The sequence below is a fragment of the Erpetoichthys calabaricus genome, chromosome 1 (genome assembly GCF_900747795.2).
Source record: "Erpetoichthys calabaricus chromosome 1, fErpCal1.3, whole genome shotgun sequence".
Classification (NCBI taxonomy): domain Eukaryota; kingdom Metazoa; phylum Chordata; class Cladistia; order Polypteriformes; family Polypteridae; genus Erpetoichthys; species Erpetoichthys calabaricus.
The window spans coordinates 21,874,147-21,898,271 of record NC_041394.2 but is presented as its reverse complement, the minus strand read 5'-3'; the positions used below and the strand labels follow the sequence as shown (position 1 = coordinate 21,898,271).

Below are 24,125 nucleotides of genomic sequence, written 5' to 3'. Positions count from 1 at the left end.
AAGTTTTGCCTGGTTAGATGGAGACCATCAGTGGACGGCTGCTATCAGGTCTCTCTGGAGATGTTTGATTTGGTTCAAGTCTCAGATCTGGTTGGGCCACTCAAGGACATTCCCAGAGTTGACACCAAGCCACTCCTGTGTTGTCTTTGCTTTGCACGTGGGGTCATCGTCCTCTTGGAAAGTAAACCTTCTTTCCAGTCTGAGGTCCAGAGCATTTTGAAGCAGGTTTTCATTAAGGGTACATCTCTGTACGTCGCTCTGTTCAGCTTTTACCCACCCCTGTCAAGTCTCTCAATCCCCAACCCCCACAGCCTGATGCCGCCACCACCATGCTCCACTGTTGGAATGGCATTGCACAGGTGATGGACAGTGCCTGGTTTCCTCCAGATGTAGTGCTTAAAATTCAGGCCTACAAAGTTCAGTCTTAGTTTAATCCGAAACAATCTTGTTTCACAATGTCTGAGACTCCTTCAGGTGCCTGTTTGCAAACTCCAAGCAGGCCTTCATGTGCTATTTACTGAGAAGAACGTTCCACCTGGCCACTCTGCCATAACTGCCATATTGACAGTGATGATTATCCTTCCAGACGTTTCTTTCCTCTCCACACAGGTTCTCAGGAGCTCAGCCAGAGTTGGTTGTTGGTCTCCTCTCTTACCAAGGATCTTCTCCCCCTGATTGCTCATTTGGCCAGTTTGGCAGCTTCTCTACCCTGAGTTGTGCTTGTTCGAAATATCTTCGATTAAAGAATTTTGGAGACCTCTGTACTCTTGGGACCCTTCAATGCTGCAGGAATTTTTTGTAGCCTTCCTCACATCTGTGCCTCGATTCAATTTGTCCTGTAGCTCTTCTGATAGAACTGGGGATGCCGGTGAACCCCAAACCCCAATACGATCACACAAATGCAGTCCTGGGTTCAAATAAAGGATGTTTATTAACCGCAATACCTCCAAAGTAACCAAAGTACAAGTTATCTCTCTCACCCAATCTCCTCACAATTCACCTGTTCTCCGCCAGTTGAGTGTTGTCTTCCTTCCACCCATCTCCGACTCGCCTGGACAAGAGAGTGTGGTCCCTTTTATTGAGGACCCAGGAGTACTTCCAGTGCCTGGGCTGCTGCCCGTTGGAAGCACTTCCAGGACATACAGAAGTCCAATATAGTGAGGAATGTATCTCCCTGCAGCACCCCCTTCCAGTAGCCACGGACCCCAACAGGGCTGTGCTGCCGGACTACAACTTCCAGCATTCCCTGCTGGTTCCTGAATAAGCACCGATATGGAGGGCTGCTGCCATCTAGTGCCGGGGGGAATAAACACCCTTGGAGACAGTTCTTCCCCGTCCTTCTTTTTTCTCCCGTTTAGGGAAGGTACTGGAATCAAGTCTGATTGATGGACACCTGTCCATTTGCCAAGGCATCCTGTCTGGGTAGGGAATCTTCTCCGACTGGGATATCCATCCATTTTTTAGGGCAGCCTTGTCCGGGTGTGCCATCCTTCCCTCTCTTGGCCAGGATGCCTTTCTGTTCACCTGGGGCCTCCCATCTGGGTAAAGGTTCTTCCTGACTACTTGCTGGGATGCCTGTCCATCCAGTGTGCCACCTTCACTCTGCAGGCAATTCGTCTGATCTCAAGGCTTGGTTTTTGCTCATCTGTTGGACCCACTATAGACAACTGTGTCAGGTCAGGTCAAGTGGGGGAGCATACACTTGTACAGTGTGTTGCCACACCAACCACATGGCTCAGGATCCACCAACCACCTAGGTAGACACATGGTCCACTCCTCTCCCCCCTAGAAATAACCATCTGTCTACTGCAGCCAGGTGTTACGTGGGTGTCCCCTTGACCTGGTCCAACCACTTGGGTCCTCAACAATGAGGATTCTGTGAGTCAGAGCACCTTCTGAGAATTGCACTACATGGCCATAGTGCCTTTTCCTAATCATGTCCAGTCAAATGACTTGACCCCACAATTTGTCTGTAGCTTGCCTGTAAACATCTCTACAATGACAACAATGACATTACAAGAACAAGAAAATACGAACACATAACTCCAGTTCTTAAATCCTTACACTGGCTCCTGGTTAAGTTTAGGGCAGATTTCAAAATCCTACTTTTAACATTTAAAGCCTTAAATGGCCGAGGTCCGGCTTACTTGTCTGAACTTATCATGACTTACAAACCAGAGCGCACATTAAGATCTCAAGATGCCGGTCTGCTTATGATTCCAAGGATTAATAAAATAACAGTGGGAGGTCGAGCTTTTAGTTACAGGGCCCCTAAACTGTGGAATGGTCTGCCTGCTACTATAAGAGATGCCCCTGCAGTCTCAGCTTTCATATCCTGGCTGAAGACTCACTGTTACAGTGTAGCACACCCTGACTAGAGCTGCTGATTAACTGAATAGACTGTATCTCTGTTGTTGGTCATTAGCACTAAAACATAAGTAACATGATAGTTCTAATTTGTTACTATCCCCTACCTGCCAAGTTGTTTAAGTAATCCCTGATGGAGGATCGCAGGAATCGTTGGGTAGAGGGGTCCTTTAATCAGATTGGCTGTCCAAGCACTCCGCTGTCTCAGCTGTGGAGTGGCCAATAGGGGGAAGCAGTTTTTTTTGGGAGTTTTTCCTTGTCTTCTTAGAGAGTCGAGGCTGGGGGGCTGTCAAGAGGCAGAGCCTGTTAAAGCCCATCGTGGCACTTCTTGTGTGATTTTGGGATATACAAAAATAAATTGTATTGTACTGTATTGTAATGAGCAACAGAATGGGTTGCACCTGAGCCAACAGTGTGATACAGTGTAACTCTATGACTAAGTACTCAATTGCAATTGTTATTCCACAATTGTTATAAATATGTATGTATATAAATTGTGGAATAACAGTTACATTTGTGTACTTAGTCATAGCATATTACACAGTAAGTACAAGGTAATAACACCTAGTTACTCTGCAATTATACAGCTAATTACATGGTAAGTACAGCATATTTGGGACATATAATCTGATCTTTCCACATGATATGTCACTAAACCTAAAATCCAAAATGTGTAGTAGGAAAACAAAACTCCAGATCATCAACAGCTACTTTAAATCAGAGAAACAGACACTAAACTGCTAACTATGTGAGAAATGTTTGTCTTCATTGTTGGACATGTGACACCAACTCTCACATTACCGTGCTAATGAGATCACAGCATGTGACTCCTGGTGGCCACGCCCCCCTTGTAACATTTCACAGAACCATAGCAAAGGCTCGGACAAAATGACAGGACCCACTAACCAAAAACAAAACAAGATCATCAGAACTTAAAACAAAAAACCCAAAAACAAGAATAAATTTAAATTCTCCATTAATAAAAACCATACTGTGAAAAGTTAGCAGATCATAATTAAAAATTTCTATTGTTGAAAAAAAATAAACAACATATTAGATTCATGACAGATCCCGCTTACTACGCTAGTTTCCGAATAACATTGAAGTGTTCTGTTAGGAGGGGATCAGCAGAAAAAAAATGCACTCATGAGGTAAGTAAGGATCGTAACCAGGACGTCAAAAATATTTGCGTTTCTAAATCTTTAAACAAGTTCCCAAAATTAAAGTCAACAGGACGTGCTAATAAATGACTTAAATGGAATCGCAAGAAGTTGTGGAGCTATCTGCAAACACGGATAAAGACGGCACCAAAGTGATGACTTGGTGTTGACGTGACACATCACACAAATCCGGGTCGTTCCCAGGGAAATGTGGAAGTAAATGGCGGTGAAGTCAGTAGGCATACATGGCAGCAAAAGAGCACAGTCTATGTAGAGAAAATCGTCAGCTGTTTGGATGTCTGTCTGTCTGTTAATCCCACAAAAACTACAGAATTTTGCAGGTTGCCTTGCCATTGGTCCAAGTTAAAATATACAGTAGGCTACTCATCAAAGTACCCAGCATTACCCAGGAATATTTTTATAATGTGTTAAGGAAAGAAAGCAAAGGTTTATGTGTTTTTGAAATGGTGACCCTGTTGTTATTGCTAGCTGCCGTATCTGTCATCTACCCTCCCTCTCTGTCAGTGGCTCTGTTCTCGTGAGTCGTTCATTTGTTCTTTTTGGGTCCTGAATTGTGGCAACTCCATGTTGGGTTGTATCCATGATTTCTGTCGTGTCATGAAGTTAATCTGCTCCCAGCCCTACAAGCAGGTCCTCCAACTTACAGGGTAACCTTTGGGGATGGTGGCAGGATTGGCACTCCAGCCATCGTAAAAAGCCTCACTCTGTTCCAGTGTGGTGCTGAGGTGTCACCCGATGCACTCAAGTTCCAATCTAGGTGGTTCGACGTATGATGGGTGCGACACTAACCTATCAGCACAAGTTCCTGACCTTTCTTTCTCTCTCTGACGTGTCCTCTTATTTCAAGGTGGACAATTTGTAGTGCTTAAATTATGAAGAAGAAAAAAACGACAAAGCAGGAGTTAAAGAGTAACCCTCTGAGACTCCTTTGTGTTGTGCTGCTCTGTCCCTCTCGATCAGGCCTCACCCAACACGCCCCTCAAAAGCACACAATACTCCTATTTGTGTTACGGCAGAGAGAAGCAGCATGTGGTGTTGCCCAGGTAAGTCATGTTCAGCTCTGGTCCATTTGTCTGCTTGTGTGGCTTTAGTCTGTTCGGATGTTTCACTTGCTTTCAGCCAGCAGGTGGCGCTGGTGTGCAGGGGAAAAAAAAACACACTGAGACCCACAGGGTCAACAGTTTGGGCTCCAAAGTAGCCTGTCTTGGCCGTATGATCTTACAGAACAACTATGGAAAATTAGGTCGTGTAGGTTGTGTAAAAAAAAAAAAACTGACAAACAGACGGACAGATATTTAACTTTAATATATAGTGTGAGGGAACCAAGGGCCGTCAGTGAGCCTTAGATCCCCAAACATGAACACACAGTGAGTCCTGGGTTCAAATAATAGAAGGTTTATTAAACTACTTCTTCCACAAAGACACCAGTTATCTCTCTCCACAATACCTTTCTCTCACCACCACCATACTGCCCACCTCCAGCTGAGTGTTGCCTTCCTTCCTCCCACCTCAGCTTCAACTGGGTAAGGGAGTGCGGCCCCTTTTATTAAGGACCTGGGAGTTCTTCCAGTGCAAGGGCCACTGCCTGATGGAAGCACTTCCGGGTCATGTGAAAGTCCATTATAACAGGGAGCTTGTCTCTCTGCAGTGCCCTCTTGTGGCACCCAGTGATCCCAGCAGGGATGCTCTGCCGGACTCCATCTCCCAGCATGACCTGCTGGCTTCCCACTGGGCTCTGATATTCACGGCCGCTGCCATCTAGCGTGTTGGGAGAATAAAAAACCACCAGCGACAGATTCTCTTTTCGGTGGATTGTCCACCAATCCTTTCTGGTCATTCCTTCTGGGTCGGATCCCTTTCCCCTTTCTCCTGCCTATCTGCCCATTATTAGCCTCCCGTCCTGGTATGGAACCGTCCCCTGTTCTGGACGGGCATCCCATGTGGCATCCACAATAGATATGGTGTATTGGGAAGAGAGGTTGAAAAGTGAAGGAGGAAACTAAAAAAATAGTGATGATGTGGGGACCACAATTCCCATCAGGCATCAGGAGTGCATTGGGGCTGATGTAAGGATATCGTCCTTAGTAGGCACAAAATTTTGAAGGGGTCAAAGTGGAATCTCATCTAAGACCACAGGTCCAGTGTTTTCTTTTCAATTAATTCGGATATTTATTTGATTGTCTTGTAGGATTAGATAGATAGATAGATAGATAGATAGATAGATAGATAGATAGATAGATAGATAGATAGATAGATAGATAGATAGATAGATAGATAGATAGATAGATAGATAGATAGATAGATAGATAGATAGATAGATAGATAGATAGATACTTTATTAATCCCAGGGGGAAATTCACATACTCCAGCAGCAAAAATATTAAATTAAAGAGTAATAAAAAATGCAGGTAAAAAACAGACAATAACTTGAATAATGTTCAACGTTTACCCCCTCTGGTGGAATTAAAGAGTCGCATAGTTTGGGGGAGGAATGATCTTCTCAGTCTGTCAGTGGAGCAGGACAGTGACAGCAGTCTGTCGCTGAAACTGCTCCTCTGTCTGGAGATGACACTGTTTAATGGATGTAGTGGATTCTCCATAATTGATAGGAGCCTGCTGAGTGCCCGTTGCTCTGCTACGGATGTCAAACCGTCCAGCTCTATGCCAACAATAGAGCCTGCCTTCCTCACCAGTTTGTCCAGGCGTGAGGCATCCTTCTTCTTAATGCTGCCTCCCCAGCACACCACTGCATAGAAGAGGGCACTCGCCACAACCATCTGATAGAACATCTGCAGCATCTTACTGCAGATGTTGAAGGATGCCAGTCTTCTAAGGAAGTACAGGCGGGTCTGTCCTTTCTTGCACAGAGAATCAGTATTGGCAGTCCAGTCCAATTTATCGTCCAGCTGCACTCCCAGGTATTTATAGGTCTGCACCCTCTGCACACAGTCACCTCTGATGATCACGGGGTCCATGAGGGGCCTGGGTCTCCTAAAATCCACCACCAGTTCCTTGGTTTTGCTGGTGTTCAGTTGTAGGTGGTTTAAGTCGCACCATTTAACAAAGTCCTTGATGAGGTTTCTATACTCCTCCTCCTGCCCATTCCTGATGCAGCCCACGATAGCAGTGTCGTCAGCAAACTTTTGCACGTGGCAGGACTCCGAGTTATATTGGAAGTCCGATGTATATAGGCTGAACAGGACCGGAGAAAGTACAGTCCCCTGCGGCGCTCCTGTGTTGCTGACCACAATGTCAGATCTGCAATTCCCGAGACGCACATACTGAGGTCTGTTTGTAAGATAGTCCACGATCCATGCCACCAGGTATGAATCTACTCCCATCTCTGTCAGCTTGTCCCTAAGGAGCAGAGGTTGGATGGTGTTGAAGGCGCTAGAGAAGTCTAGAAACACAATTCTTACAGCGCCACTGCCTCTGTCCAAGTGGGAGAGGGATCGATGTAGCATATAGATGATGGCATCTTCCGCTCCCACCTTCTCCTGGTATGCAAACTGCAGAGGGTCGAGGGCGTGTTGGACCTGTGGCCTCAGGTGGTGAAGCAGCAGCCGCTCCATGGTCTTCATCACATGTGATGTTAGAGCGACAGGCCGGAAGTCATTCAGCTCACCAGGACGTGATAGATAGATAGATAGATAGATAGATAGATAGATAGATAGATAGATAGATAGATAGATAGATAGATAGATAGATAGATAGATAGATAGATAGATAGATAGATAGATAGATAGATAGATACTTTATTAATCCCAATCTAATAGTTTTGTGTCATGGTGGGGTGCATTTATCCATATTGAATTTCTAACAGACAGCATTTTCCCCCCATTTATTCCTACTCATGCAACATCGTGTACTTTGGCTAGTATAAATATTAAAAAAGCCAAAGAGGAGTCAGTGTCTAATCCCAGTTCATCACAGGGCCAAATTGGAATATGTGTTATGGTTGTTTGAGGGAATAACAGGCTTGCAAAAGAAGAATTTTTGGGGTGCCAACCCAGCCATTCACATTTAATTTAAATCTCAGCAGAAAACAAACATACAGTGGTGTAAAAAAATAGTTGCCATGCAAAGTAAGTGTCTGCCATTAATCAGGCTCTATAGTCAGCTTTAGCGAATTCGTGGAGCTCCCTAGAAGAAGTGATGCCTCCTTCTGGGCGGTCACCCTTTTATAGCCCAGGAACTGGAAGGGGCGGAGTCAGTTGCTCTCATTGGGCGGTTCCTGGGCACAGTGGAGGAACAAAAAGACAAGACGGACAAGACAGTGCCCCCTCTCAGCCCAGGGTGATATCACATGGCTCGGAAGAGCTTGGAGGGTGATCCTCAGACGCGCATGTATGACAGCGGTTTAAAGACACATATGCATCTTTGAGGATGTGGTAGAAGACCCCCAAAGACATAGGAAGAACTAATAGATTCCACACAGGATTCAAGCCCATGGAGCTGGACATGGACCTGGAAGGCGTCAGCGCTCTTTTTACAAAGGCCTTGCAATAATCGGACTGTTTGTACTCGTCCAGCCCTGGACACACAGGTGCTTCTGGATTATAACTTCTTGATTGCCATTGGTGTCTTCAGGTGGTAAATCAATCCAGTGATTTTTTTTCTGAACCTCCTCATTCCTCTGCAAGAGCTGGAGGGGTCGGCACGTTTCCTGGCATGAAGGATTTAAGGAAATAGCTACCTTTGGAGAGGATGGCACTGAATTCATGAGTCATGCAGTTTTCAATGAAATCCTTCTTATGGTCTTAATCACAGAACGCGATCCATACATTGGTCTGGGTCAGGTCCTTAGCTGTTGCTGGTGAAGGTGGGCACAATCCAGTAAAATGTTTTCCTGGGAAGCAGTAGTGTGGCATAGCACATTGCCCAAGCCATACTCTGTCCAAATTAAACAAAGGCGATGACATTGTGAAGCCATTTCCAAGAAAATGGAAACCATGTGTGGCCTGTCATTGTCCTGTTGTTAAAGGGCACTTGGCCTGCTTAACTTGAAAGGCTGTGCATGCTGGGTTGGCAGGATCTCCTCAATCGTATTGGAAACTCAAAAGACAATGTCATCCCCCTTTACCATTACCTGTGTCATCTCATTAATGATAATGCAGTGGTCATCAGCAGCGTGAGTGAGGTGAGACCCATCGGTGAAGACAAAGATGACCGTGGAGAAGTCCAGCATTTCATCTCCAGTCACTTACAGTATGTACGGAAAAGAATTGGGCCCCTTCAAAATAAAGACATACACAGTTAAAAAATTTGACATATGTATTTACTCAATGCAATTTATAACAGCCAAGTGAAATATATCATAGCAGAAAAAAATATATAAATTAAAAAATCAGAAGTGGTCTCTCCTAGACTTTCTTGTATACTCCAATAACAATATGTTGAACAATTATTATAAAAATAAAGTTGAATAAATCGGATGGTTAACAGAAATAGCTCAAAAGTTGATAGAAATCTCCGTTTTGTACCTAATATTTGTATGCAAAATTTGGTTGACCGAAGTGAAAGGGAACTCAAGTTATCGTGTTTACATACACACACAGAGACATAATTCCATAAATGGTATTTTCGGACTCAGGGAGGTCTAAAACGTCGAGATTCATCAAAATCTCGAAGTTGAATTTTTGGAGGATTCCAATACTTTCCCTATACTTCGCATACGAGAAAGTCAGGGAGATCTAAAACGTCGAGATTCATCAAAATCTCGATATCGAATCTTTGGACAATTACAGTACTTTCCCTATACTTCGTATACGAGAAAGTAAAAAGGTTCAGAAGAAAATACACGATCGAGAATCAGGCAAAGATTGTAGCTAGGAATTCAAAAATATGTGTACATCAAAACCTTTATATGAGAACAAAAAATCAAAATCAAATAGACGGGCCAAAAATTTGTTAACCGGTGTGACGGATGTCCTGGGCCATTACCTGAATGCCAGCTGGGTCAAAGGACCAAGGGAGAGAGCTCATTTGGGGCCTTATCTTCCCTGGGATGGTAGAGGGAAGCCTTATCTAGGGTTGCTACAGCAGTATGGATCCCCGCAGGGCATGCTGGGAGTTGGAGTTTGATGGAGCAAAATATGGTTGACCAAAGTGAAAGCGTATTCAAGTTATCGTGTTTATCACACACACACACAGACAGACATACAGATATAATTCCAAAAATGGTATTTTGGACTAAAACATCGAGATTCTGATCAACTTTTTGGATGATTGCAATACTTTCCCTATGAGAAAGTAAAAACAGAATCACTGAGATGGTTAAAGGATCACCTGCTAAACTCAGTCAAGTGTTATTAATCACCTTCTCCATTGCACACCAAGCCCATTGATTTCCACCTGAGCTCAGTTGTAATCCTTCTGATCTCTTCAGCTATTTCTGCAGCATTCCAGTGCTCGGAGGTGCAACTGAAAGCAAACAATCAACTATGGGTGACAAGGCGCTGTCACAAGATCTCTCTCAGGGATAAAACAGTGGTCAGGGCACAAGTCAGGAGATGGAGCGAAAAAAATCTCAAAGGCTTCATCAGTCCCTTAGGAGCACACAGTGAAGTCCATAATCAAAGAAGTGGAGAGTGTTTGGAACCACTAGGACCCTTCATGGATCAGGCCGTCCCTTCACACTGAATGAAAGAGCGAGAGAGGCTACCAAGAGGTCTATGGCAACTTTGAAGAAGTTACAGGAATTATTGTCAAATAATGGTTATTGTGTGAGTGTGGCTACAATACAACAAAATGCTTCACAAATGTGGCTATAATGGGTGGGCTGCAAGAAAAAAGCCGCTCGTCAAGAAAGGCAACATCAAGCCTCGATTGAGCTTTGCCAAAACACTTCTTGAAGATTCTGAGGCCCAACGGAATCAGATGAGACCACAATCAAACTATGTGGCCTCAACGCCAAACAGTATATCTAGCAGAAAGCCAATACAGCTTACCATCCAAAGAACACAGCATACCTACAGTAAAGCATGGAGGGGGTAGCATCCTGTTGTGGGGCATTTCTCTGCACTTATTAAGAGAGAGTAGGTTAGGGTATGGCATTGCCACACCCACCACATGATCCCAAATTAGGACCCGAGTGCAGCCATGCAACGGGTGACACCTCAGCACCACACTAGTTCAGATGGAATGGAACTGTGGGAGTTTTTTTATGGTGGCTGGAGTGCCACCAACCCCATGGTTTTTCCCTGCAGGTTGGAGGGCCGGATGCAAATTAACGTCATACCCAGGATGGAGCAATTGCTTGTTAAGGGCCTTGCTCAGGGTCCCCATGGAGTAGACTCACTGTTGGCGTTTATGTGATTTGAACTGGCAACCTTCCAATTGCCCGTGCAAATCCCTAACCTCAGAGCCAGCACTCCACCCATGAGGAAAAGTAGATGGGGCAAAGTACCTTCAGATTCTAGAGGTAAACCTGCTGCCCTCTGAAAGTTGTCAAGGCAAGAAGGTTCACCTTCCAACATGTCAATGACCCGAAGCACACAGCAAAGCTGACCACACAGTAGCTGAAGGAGAAAAAGGTGAATGTCGTTGGCATGGCAGAGTCAGAGACCAGACCAGACTTAAACTCCACTGAAAATCTGTGGAATGACGTGAAGATTGCAGTCCACCAACGGTCACCATCCAGTGTGCCTGAGCTTGAACAATTCTGTAAAGACGAGTGGGCAAATATTACAGAGTCGAGATGTGCAAAGTTAATAGAGAAGAATCTGAACAGACTCATGGGTGGAATCAAAGCAATAGGGGGCTCCACAAAGTACTGACAAAGGGGCGAGGATCCTTTAACCATCTCAGTGATACTGGTTTTTATTTGTTATTTTATTTCTGAACATTTGCTATTATATCTTTCACTTGGCTGTTATAAAGTTGCATCGAGTAAACACAGCTGGAGGAATATGAGAACAATTGTTTTGTGTGTGTGTCTTCATTTCAGACTGCAAAGCAATAAAATGTGAGTATTTAAAGGGCACCAATTCTTTTCTATACACACTTTGATGGCTCGTTCGACTGACCCTCTTAGTGTGCAATAGAACTTCTGTTTAAATATTTGAGAAACAAGTCAGAGGCGCTATATAAATCAAGTTCCACTCTACAAGTGACATGCGTGTTTTTACAGTATGAGGCCATCTTTTGGCAGTGACGATCATAGCACACACCCAATCACTTCCACACTCAAACTACCCGGACCACCGTATCCAGGTGCGGCTGCTTTTCCTCCGTCAGTGTATTCATCTTGCTGATGCTGAATGCAATTATGCATGGGGGTCCTAAAACTTTATTGTATTTCTGTAGTTGGTGGAATTTCAAAGGACGGTGAGGAATTCATGTGGGCTGCCAAAGCAAAGCAGTCTGAAGCTTTCACTGTCCTACTGGCTTTGCCCACCTCTCCAGAAATGGTGGCCAGCGTGAGGCTGATTCATGCGTGAGCCACAGCTTCATGAGTCTTCTGAGATGTTGAAACTCTCCTGTTGACTTCACTCTCTGATGTTAACGGATTTCTGACTGACTCCAGGGATGGGGCAATGGTGGGCCAGAGGGCTTTGACTTCGTGGAGTCTGACTGTCTGAGGAGGAGGTGCAGGTGGAGCTGTATGGAGGAGTTTGATCAAACACATCAACCCCGGGGCGGCACGGGCCTTGCAGTAAGGAGACCTGGGTTCACTTCCCGGGTCCTCCCTGCATGGAGTTTGCATGTTCTCTCCGTGTCTGCGTGGGTTTCCTCCAGGTGCTCTGATTTCCTCCCACAGTCCAAAGACATGCAGGTTAGGTGCATTGTGGATCCTAAATTGTCGCCTGGTGTGTCCTTGGTGTGTGGGTGTGTGTGCCCTGCAGTGGGCTGGCGCCCTGCCCAGGGTTTGTTCCTGCCTTACGCCCTGTGTTGGCTGGGATTGGCTCCAGCAGACCCCCGTGACCTTGTAGTTAGGATATAGCGGGTTGGATAATGGATGGATGGACATCAACCCACATAGAAGTGGGAAAGGATGAAGAGGAGGAAGAAGAAAAATAAGCTATATAAAATGTTAGTAGTGGTAATAAAGATTGAGGGGGTTGAAAGAATGATGACACCATTAACCTTTACATTCTGATGTCAAGTAGTGAAGCATGTTATTTTTGTAGTAATAATTACTACAAAAAACAGCAGAGTAAAATTAAAACAAGTAGCTGAAACACATTTTTCAAAAAAACAACAAAACAAATAATACATTTGAGCTAAATACTTCCAGAATTGAGCCCTCTGGCTCCTGTTTATGTTTTGTGGTCATTACAGTGCAAGATGTTATACTAATTTGAACAGCTGAAGCAAGATTTTAACAGAGATTTGAATCCAAAAAAATTCCCAGTGATTAACATCCAATCAAATCTTCTTTGACTGATGCATTTCGGAATTTGCTCTCCTTCCTCTGAGCAAAATAGACAAACAGAACACTCTGTTTAAACGCTCTCTGTTTTGGAAGCTGTATAGTGATTTTGCATTGAGTGTCCATAATAGGGACCAGAATGGACCAGTTAGTCTAAAAGAAACAATTTTGGGATACAAAAGGAATCAACAACACAGACGTTAGGGGGGATTGGGGGATTGGGGCAGAAGCCTTTAAGCATTGCTCCCCCCCTTGTAATTTATCGTGAAGTGAATGCTATGGTATTTTATTATTGCTTGCTTAAGAAAGAGCCTTGAGATGATGCATTCTGGGAAGTATTTTTATATAAAATAAAGATATTGATTGGCTGATAGACTAATCTGAATTATTGGTTAGATAGATAGATAGATATGGAAAGGCACTATATAATAGATAGACAGATATGAAAGGCACTATAAGATAGATAGATAGATAGATAGATAGATAGATAGATAGATAGATAGATAGATAGATAGATAGATAGATAGATAGATATGGAAAGGCACTATAAGATAGATAGATAGGTAGATAGATAGATATGGAAAGGCAGTACAAGATAGATAGATAGATAAGGAAAGGCACTATATAATAGATAGATAGATATGAAAGGCACTATAAGATAGATAGATAGATAGATAGATAGATAGATAGATAGATAGATAGATAGATAGATAGATAGATATGAAAGGCACTATATAATAGATAGATAGATATGAAAGGCACTATATAATAGATAGATAGATATGAAAGGCACTATAAGATAGATAGATAAATAGAAATGAAAGGCACTATATAATAGACAGATAGATATGAGAGGCACTATATAATAGATAGATAGATAGATAGATAGATAGATAGATAGATAGATAGATAGATAGATAGATAGATAAGAAAGGCACTATAAGATAGATAGATAAATAGATATGAAAGGCACTATATAATAGATAGATAGATATGAAAGGCACTATATAATAGATAGATAGATAAATAGATATGAAAGGCACTATATAATAGATAGATAGATATGAAAGGCACTATATAATAGACAGATAGATATGAGAGGCACTATATAATAGATAGATAGATAGATAGATATGAAAGGCAACTTAAGATAGATAGATAGATAGATAGATATGAAAGGCAACTTAAGATAGATAGATAGATAGATAGATAGATAGATAGATAGATAGAGAGTGTCATTGAAGACACAGGTTGGCTGGTAGTGGTACCTTTCCTGGTCAGGAAGCCATTATGAGATAAGGACACAGGGAGACCTCCCCCCAAGGCTATGTGTTCCCCCCATTCACTGGGTGGCAGTATCCCTCTCGTACGGCTCCTCTTTGGACACCCACAGGGCTGCACAGGACTTGTGCGTTTGCTCTGTTGAGATTTTCAGGGGCGCTGCTGGGAGCAGGTTTCCCTGTTACAGAGAGAGGCTTCATTGGACTCACAAGTGCCAGTCATGTTGCACTGGAAACATTCCAGGGTTTGGGTTGAAAAGCAGCCACTCTGCCTCATCTGGGGCTCAGAGTCGGGAGGAGATGGGCAAGGCTTGCTTGGGGGAGATTTGAGGTGAAAAAGGAAAAAAAGGAATTGTGACTCATTTCTCAGGTGATAAAAATCTATTAAAGGTATTTTTATTAATCAAAAATATTTTTGTTTGAATCTGAGACTGTGTAGTGTGGTTGTGTCTGGGTATTTCGGGGTGCTGGTGTGCCCCCTACAGGACACAATTAATTTATATTGCAGCTTCCTGCTGCACAGATAAGCCAACTAGGCCAGTCGTGACTATAAGGGGGTGCCCCAGACTCCAAACACAAATGCACCTACATAGCCAGAGATACAAATAAAGTGACTTGTAGATAGATAGATAGATAGATAGATAGATAGATAGATAGATAGATAGATAGATAGATAGATAGATAGATAGATAGATAGATAGATAGATAGATAGATAGATAGACACTTTATTAATCCCAATGGGAAATTCACATTCTTCAGCAGCAGCATACTGATACAATAAATAATATTAAATTAAAGAATGATAATAATGCAGGTGAAAAACAGACAATAACTTTGTATAATGTTAAATGTTAACGTTTACCCCCCCGGGTGGAATTAAAGAGTCGCATAGTTTGGGGGAGGAACGATCTCCTCAGTCTGTCAGTGGAGCAGGACGGTGACAGCAGTCTGTCGTTGAAGCTGCTCCTCTGTCTGGAGATGATACTATTAAGTGGATGCAGTGGATTCTCCATAATTGATAGGAGCCTGCTGAGCACCCTTCGCTCTGCCACAGATGTTAAACTGTCCAGCTCCATGCCAACAATAGAGCTTGCCTTCCTCACCAGTTTGTCCAGACATGAGGCGTCTTTCCTCTTAATGCTGCCTCCCCAACACACCACTGCGTAGAAGAGGGCGCTCGCCACAACTGTCTGATAGAACATCTGCAGCATCTTATTGCAGATGTTGAAGGACACCAGCCTTCTAAGGTAGTATAACCGGCTCTGTCCTTTCTTGCACAGCGCATCAGTATTGGCAGTCCAGTCCAGTTTATCATCCAGCTGCACTCCCAGGTATTTATAGGTCTGCACCCTCTGCACACAGTCACCTCTGATGATCACGGGGTCTATGAGGGGTCTGGGCCTCCTAAAATCCACCACCAGCTCCTTGGTTTTGCTGGTGTTCAGGTGTAGGTGGTTTGAGTCGCACCATTTAACAAAGTCATTGATTAGGTCCCTATACTCCTCCTCCAGCCCATTCCTGATGCAGCCCATGATAGCAGTGTCATCAGCGAACTTTTGCAAGTGGCAGGACTCTGAGGTGTATTGGAAGTCCGATGTATATAGGCTGAACAGGACCAGAGATTACACAACAGTTCCTCCCATCGGTTCTTTCTTCAAAGTACATAATGACCTCTCAATAAACACCCTCCACACTCCTCCAGGCAAGCATTGTCTTCTTCCACCCAACTCCAGCTTCCCTGGATGAGATCAAGTGGCTTGTTTAATGTTGAAGTCATGAGTACGTCAGGTGCCATAGCATTGAGAAGCCCCACAAAACAAGTTCTTCTCTTTGCAGTGCCCTCTGGCTGCACTCAAGGACCATGATGGGGTTGTCCTTCAGGTCTCCAGATCTCATGAATCCCTGCGGGTGTCCTGCCATCTATTGTACTGGGGAAGGAATTTCCCTTAACAGAGAATCTCCCCCAGTCCATCTGTCAATCTTACACAAATCTGGGATACCAATCAAACACCATCCCAGCCAGGCTATGCCTCCATATATACAGTAGTGTACATCCATTATGGCCTCCTGTTTCAGCCATGAATCTCCCCTCATCCTAGTCAGGGTGCTTATCCATCCCTTAGGGCAATTACAATAGATAAGTTATTTGTCCAAAGGGAAATTTTAACTTTTACAAAACCTCAAGAAATTAAGAAATATTGTAAGAAACTACAACAACACACACAAGTATTACTATAAAGAGCAAAACCATCTGGCTTGGGTAACGATAAGAATCATAGTGAAGCATTATAATGGCATATTGCCATACCTGTGAAGGAGCCCTTGTAGTGTTTCTTGACACACTTGAAGTCCTAAATGCCAGTGTGCCACAGAGAGGATGTGCAGCATTGTTCCTAATGGCTGTCAGTCCATTACTACCTCCAGCGGGTCCAGAAGGCGTCCCATAACTGAGCCTGTCTCCTTAATCAGCTTGTCGATTTGGTGGGCTTCTCTTGAAGTGAAGTTTACAAGCCCAGCACACCAAAGTAGAAGAAATCACATTACATTCTTAAAGATTGTTTGATTGATTGATTGATTGATTGATTGATTGATTGATATTGTCCCACTGTTGTCTTGAATGCCTTAATCAACATCTGCCTCTGTGTCCTTCCAGCTGAACCCCTGGTGCGTCAGGTGAAGGAGACGAGACTCCAAAGAGATGACTTTGACATTCTCAAGGTCATCGGACGTGGGACCTTCAGTGAGGTGAGGGCACTGAGGTGGGCTGAAAAACGTGGGGTATTCTTTCTGAAGCTCTTGACCTGTATAGCAGGACTAGGCTGGCATGATTTTACATGACATGGAGCAGGATGGAATGTTAGACATCTCATCCGATAAAATTTCAAAATAAGTCCAGTTTGTCATGTGATTTATTATTCTAGGTGGCAGTGGCAAAGATGAGGAGGACCGATCAGGTGTATGCCATGAAGATCATGAACAAGTGGGACATGGTCAAGAGGGGAGAGGTATGTCCAATTCAACTTCTTCAGAGGAAGAATTCAATCTGTCCTAAATTGTAGTGCCTTTCTTGGTCCATGAAGGGATATGCCCCAACCGGACATAACAGGTTGTGGTGGGCAGTCAACCATGACTCAGTTCTCTTTTGGAACATTGGCACCCTTGAAAGCTGTGAGGTTCAGTCCACACAGACAACAAATGGGCTTGGATTTATTTTTATTGGTATCTTGACATATTTGGCTGATATTTTTACCCAAGGTGATTTATAAGAACAGTAACAACATACTGTGACTTGTTTACAGTCACACCTGAGATAAAGGCATGTGGCTTAAAGTCCAGGGCTGCCACTCAGGATTAGTGAGTCACTTGTGGTCACCACTGTGCCTTTTGACTCATCTGCTACATTTCTTAATTAGTGGCCTGCTGGCATGAAGCCACTGATGACACCCCACAATGTCACAGTGATCTCTTCCAATTATTGTCACATGTGTGTGCTACAGTAAGTCACCATTGTCCCAATAAAAGCTGCACTTGTCACACACACAGTGTCACATACCTCCACACATAAGCACAGAAAGGATGCTTGCAGCCTAATCCATGCAACTTTGAACCCCAAGGTTGGCAGTGTGGACCGCTGCCACTCGCACCCACCAAATAACTCAAACCTCCCCTTAAAGCTCACAGGAAATAAAAAAGAAAATGAACTTTCAAAAATCTGTTAAAACCAACAATAAATAGGCAAATCATTAAAAGCCCACTGCTTGAGTACAATGGGTTCATATTACACTGATGCTTTAATCTTCCTGTTATTGTCCAAAGTCTTTATCCCTCCCAGCCACTAGTCCATCCCACTGCTGCCACCACTTGTGATGCTCTGCACACCCGCAGCCATGGGAATTATGTTTGTGTGTCTGTCTGTGTGTGTGTGTGTGTGTGTGTGTGTGTAAACGCGATAACTTCAATACGCTTTCATTTAGATCAACCACATTTTTCATACAAATATTAGGTACAAAATGTAAATTTCTATCAAATTTTGGGCTATTTCCGTTAACCGGAAGTGGTACTTTACCTTTTATTCATGCAGCTGCAGAGTCCAATTTTTTCAAATTTACTTTAGAATAATTGTTCAATATATTATTAATTTGATTTGTTGTTAAAGGTTCTTTAATGTCAGTTAGTCATTTCCCAACCCGCTATATCCTAACACAGGGTCACGGGGGTCTGCTAGAGCCAAACCCAACCAGCACAGGGCACAAGACAGGAACAAATCCTGGGCAGGACGCCAGCCCACCGCGGGGCACACACACACACACACACCAAGCACACACCAAGCACAATTTTAGGATCCCCAATGCACCTAACCTGCATGTCTTTGGACCGTTGGAGGAAACCGGAGCACCCGGAGGAAACCCACGCAGACACGGGGACACGGAAAGCGAACCCAGGTCTCCTTACTGCGAGGCAGCAGCACTACCCACTGCGCCACCATGCGCCCCGTTCTTTAATGTACATGATATAAAAATATAATCATTTTCTTGCGGTTTACTTCTCAAATATCCATCCCATATAAGTCTCGGGGAGACCACTCCCAATTTTTTTGGTTGTGGCAAGAAAGTTTGCCTCAGCATCTCCACTTTTAGCCTCTTTATACTGGCTGCCTGTTCGTTCCAGAACTGATTTTAAAATATTGCTGCTGATTTTGAAATCACTACACAGGTCTGCTCCTGCCTATTTATCTGAAGTGTGTTATACTGTATACAGCCCCGCCCTCTATCATTTGGTCTCCTGTTACGGCAGCACATTTGAAATTCAGAAAGGAGCAACGGCGTTTTATCCCTCACATTTATTGGATGTGATGACTCCCTTGGGCTTTTAATGCTTCAGCTTTGATGTTCTACCACCCAAGAGAGCTAAAATGTGTGAAAGAAAATTTAACTGCTTGCAAGCTACTAAGGGTTAAAAGCGGTCTTGTTTCAACGGCAGGTTATTCATACGGGAGTCTGTCATAAGACAGGGTGCAGTAAGCTGACCGAGGACAACTTCTTTATTTAGCGTGCGTCCGTTAGACACAGAAAGGATGACTTTTCCTTCTTTGGGGCCCCTCTTGATACGTACACAAAAAAGAAACAGTTGGCGATTTGCATAATATAAGATGAAATGCTTAGATGCTGTTTCATAAGTAAGGGGGAGGGAGGAAAATGAATATTAAATGTCGATTGAAACGGGAACTTTGCTCTTCTGCCTTGCAATGTGGAATCCATGTACTCATCTGTGGCTGAATAAAGACTGATTGATTGAACTATTCCTGTCTTCCTCCAGGGTTACTTCCACAAATGTCACTATAATAATGTACTAAAATGCATTGCATTTGTCTTTCCAACAGATGGTACACATTAGCATTGTGTTTTTGAATTCCCTACCAAATGGCATATATAATAATAATAATTCATTACATTTATATAGCACTTTTCTCAGTACTCAAAGCGCTATCCACACAGGGAGGAACCGGGAAGCGAACCCACAATCTTCCACAGTCTCCTCAGCAGCACTACCACTGCGCCACCTATAACGCATGACGCAGAGACATCTGCATTGCATTTGTCTCTGGAGAAGCGTTGGACCTTTGTGAAGCCCCCCACTAATACAGTCTCGTCCCATCTACAGGTTGCCTGCTTTCGAGAGGAGCGAGATGTGCTCGTCCGTGGAGACCGACGCTGGATCACCAAGCTTCACTTTGCTTTCCAGGATGACAACTATTTGGTAAGTCATCGTCACCACCAATGCCATGCACTTCACCCCAAAGACCCCTGCCGAAGGGGCACGCTGTTCACTTTAGTATTGAAGCCTGACCCCTTGGGCGTCTGAACATCAAGTGATGTTTTCTTAACATGGACATTTGGGGAAAAAGTACATGAAAGAGACCAAAGGTAGGTGGCAGTACTGATCGAAGTGAACGTGCAGGGGGCAAGGGGTCAACAGGACAGGAAGGAAAGAGGGGGGCATGATAGGAAGTATGCAGGGTGTTCCACCAATTAATCATTATTTTATATAGCGCCGTTCAAAGATCAAAACGTACGTGCTATAGAAAGTAATTGCAATTAACAAAATAAAGTGGCCGCGAAGATAATGCAAAAAAATTTCCGATACAGCGTGAAGTCAAAGTGACACACAAGCAAGCATAAGCAAAGTAAGGCCATTAGTGAGAGTCTTTTATAGGCCTCTCAGGTAGCTACACACAAAAATGGACGCAGACCCCCCAGACGCTTTTTCACATATCCAGGGCTTTTGGTCAAGTTGACTGGCAATTTTTATTTATTCTTCTTCCAGATGACGTAACATCATCAGGTCATTTACTTCACAACGTGGTAGCAGCCCCTTCTCAAGATGGCAGAGATAAGAAGGGTTATATCTCAGCCAGGGTTCTGGGGTGCAGATGCTTGTTTTGTGTCTGTGTCATATGTTTTTGATTTATTTGTATATGTTGCAAGGTTATTATAGTTAATGAAAACTAAAATTAAAACTGAAACTATTATTAAAAAAAACATTTTCATAAACTGAAATAAAATAATTAACAAAACCGAAATGAAAAACTAAAATTAAACAAAACTATTGAAGTAGCTGGAAAGACTAACTGAAATAAAATAATAATTTACTAAAAATAATTTTAGTTTTCATTTTTGAATGAATATTCTTGCTGTTAGTTTTTAACCCTTATAACTTTTAACTCTAAAACTGAAAGTCATCCACCACGAGCCGCCCGCACGTATTCATCCAGTGAAAGGCGGCTGGTGACAGAAGGTGGGTGTTGACGCAGCATTTGTGGTGACAGAGCGAGCTGAATGCGGGTGCGTAAAGCACATGAATTAGAAAGCGATTTACGCACCGCCTTTCTTTGCACTTGTTGTATATCAAGATGTAATTCAAACGCCTAAAATCGTAATGTGCTGCCGTATGGACAGAAAAATCACGAGTGAGTTACGTTTCAGTTTATTTCTCAGGTGCCTGCTTTTTGTTGACAGTAATTTACCTGCTACTTTGCACACAAAGTATAGATTAAAAAAATGTGACCTCGAGATTTTGATGAATCTTGACGTTTTAGAACTCCCTGAGTCCGAAAATACCATTTTTTGGAATTATGTGTGTGTGTGTGTGTGTGTGTGTAAACACAATAACTCAAAAATGCAACTAGATAGATGGATAAAATTTGGCATGTGGTTGTTACACCAAACTGTAGATCTGTGTTAACTTTTGGGCCAAATCCATCAACTGGAAGTGGTTCTTTACCTGAACACATAATTGATTTTTTTTTCATGCACCTGCAGAGTCTGATTTATTCAACATTTTGTTTGTTTGATTGTTTTCTAGTTTTTTATATCTTTTCAGGCCTGCAGGTGCAAAATTCTGTCTATAAATTGTTTGTGCCTGAGATGGAATCAGAGATCAAATGGCTGGTAGAAAATAACAAAGTCCAGTGTTTGGGATTTTTGAATGCAATATTGAAGGCATTCATTATAAGCACATTGTTGTTGGAGCAGGATATGTGGTGTGTTGTAGACATTTAGAGTAAAAAACCCACAAATTGGCCCTTTCTGGGCAATAAAAGGAAAAGAAAAAAGTGCCAACAGTCAGTGCAGATTTGTTCAGCACAAATGACATAAAATTATAAAATTGTGTAAAATTATTTATATTCAGTACATGGTTTTGATTACACATATTTTTTTCAGATGAAAACAAAACCAAATAGTAAGCTGTGTCATGTAGTAAGCTTCCACTAACATTAAACTCATATTATATCCAAACCTGTTAAGTGTACAGTTCTGTCTCATTGTGACACTAAAACTAAACTCCATAGTAGCTCTTTAAATGTACCATAATTACTAAAAGTAAAACTGAAAGTAATACATATAAAAATAAAATAGAAATGTCTTTGTAAAATGAAAACTAAAAATACACAATGAAGGAAAACTAAAACTAAACTGAATTTCCAAGTAAGATCAGAAAAAATATAGGCACAAAGCACAAAGAAATTAAACTGAAATCAAAGCAGCCTCCTTGGCTTCAAAAGCTGGCCTGGCTCTAACTGAGATGTCCCCATTTGGGGATGTCGCATGTTAATTGGTCTCCAGCTGGAATGGGTCGTCAGTGGTCCTCTTTTTGGTGCTGTGGAAAAGAGAAGATAGCTTTAGAGACAGCGCCCCCTCTGGCCCGGTGGGGTATTGCTTACCTTCGATGACTCCAGAAGGGGCTCATCTGACACGTAAGCACCACAGTTGCTATCTCTTTTGATTGTTTGTTATGATTTTTGTTCTTTATTTCGCCTCATATAATTTCATTTATTAGGAATTGAAGTATTCTTTATGTTTTATGTATCGGTATCTAAACCTGTGTTATGCTCCATGTGTTTTGTGGGAGGTCCCTCAAGAGGCGGGGCCACCTGCCAATCACCACCGGGAACTCCCTTCCGCCATATAACTTCAGGGGGCTCTCCCACAGTCCATAGCAGGTCATTCGAATGCGTTTGGCAGTTTTTGGTGAGATGCTGGATTGCTGTTTTTCCATCTTGTGATTTTACTGAATTGTCGACCTGTTGCTCTGTCTTTTAACGACTCTTTGGATTCTTGAATTGGGACTTTTGTTCACCTTGGATTACCTTTCCCAGCAACTCTTTTATGCCTTTTGTGCTTTTTATGGTTTTACAGTGTAACAGAGCATTTTCTAAGAGAAAAAAAACTTTTTATTTCATAAAAATCCCACGTTTGACCTCTTAACTAGCTGAGGTTTTGATGGTAAAACAGTTGCTATTATTGGAAGTGTTGTTGGAAGTGTTGGGACACGTTAGTGCTTTGGAAGAACAACACATAACAACAAGGATGGTGTGGAAAAAAATGCAAAAATATTACAATTAATTGAATAAAACTTGCCCTGTGGTGGGCTGGCCCCCTGCCCGCGGTCTTTGTTTTCTGCCTTGTGCCCTGTGTTGGCAGGGATTGGCTCCAGCAGACCCAGGTTGGATAATGGATGGATGAATGAATAAAACTTTTAATACAAAAGCAGTTAAGAAAATCTAAATATATGCATTCCAAAATCTAATATGAACCTCAAAACATTTGCCAAAGCATAACTGGAGAGCAGAATAACAAATCAATTGTAAGCATACAGTATCCTAACAAGAACAGGTGAACCAGCAGGTGGAGACCACCAGCACGATGGGGGCCCTGGTCAGGTGATACACAGCAATGAGATTTGCAAACGGGGTGGAAGACTTTTAAAGCTGATATTATTTTTTTTTTGTAGAAAACTAGGGGGCTTTGCCCCCTGCTCGTTTTGCTTGGCAAACATGGTCTGCACTACGTGCCAGTCACTTCGCTTTTCTGCCACTAACGTTGTGAAGAGGGAGGCTGAACGCACCCCAGGGAGACATGGTTGCTCCTCCGAAACCCCCTCTTAAACGGTGATACAATGGGAAACAAATGCAGTTGGTTTTTTTTTTCCTCATCTTTGCTCGGTCAGCTGCTGGCTTGCTGCCGTGTGATCTGCATCTCGCATGACGCTTAGAATATTTAAAAGCCTGTACAGCAGCTGTCCTACTCTTTGTCTCACTGCCTTGTCTCTCTTCTCCTCCAGACATAATCTGCTCCTCTTGGGGGTCCCGCTCCTGAGGCGCACCTCTATGAAGAGGAAGATTTTCAATTCTTTTAATTGAGAGATGGAACTGTCCCCTCCGACTACACACAGAGCTCGATTCACTCCTGAAAGAGACTTATGTTTGTTTGAAGTGTTTGAGTAACGTTTCTGTCTCTAAAATCTCCTGCGTATCTGTGCAACTCTGTGACCCAAGCGTGACAGCGTATGTGGATTTGACTTTCACCAAGCAACAAATCTTTTAATTCTCGCAGATACGACTCTTCATTGGGAAGAAACATTAC

At 43.0% G+C, this 24,125-nt stretch overlaps 1 protein-coding gene across 2 annotated transcripts in view; it reads left to right on the top strand.

Annotated features, from left to right (window-relative positions):
- LOC114647552 (myotonin-protein kinase) overlaps positions 1 to 24,125 on the top strand; it is a 437,098-nt gene that overhangs the window by 335,556 nt on the left and 77,417 nt on the right. For both annotated transcript variants that reach the window (XM_051934119.1, XM_051934117.1), the window contains exons 3-5: positions 16,856 to 16,947; positions 17,124 to 17,207; positions 19,864 to 19,959. In XM_051934119.1, coding sequence (XP_051790079.1) covers positions 16,856 to 16,947; positions 17,124 to 17,207; positions 19,864 to 19,959 — 272 coding nt within the window. The remainder of the gene's footprint in view (positions 1 to 16,855; positions 16,948 to 17,123; positions 17,208 to 19,863; positions 19,960 to 24,125) is intronic.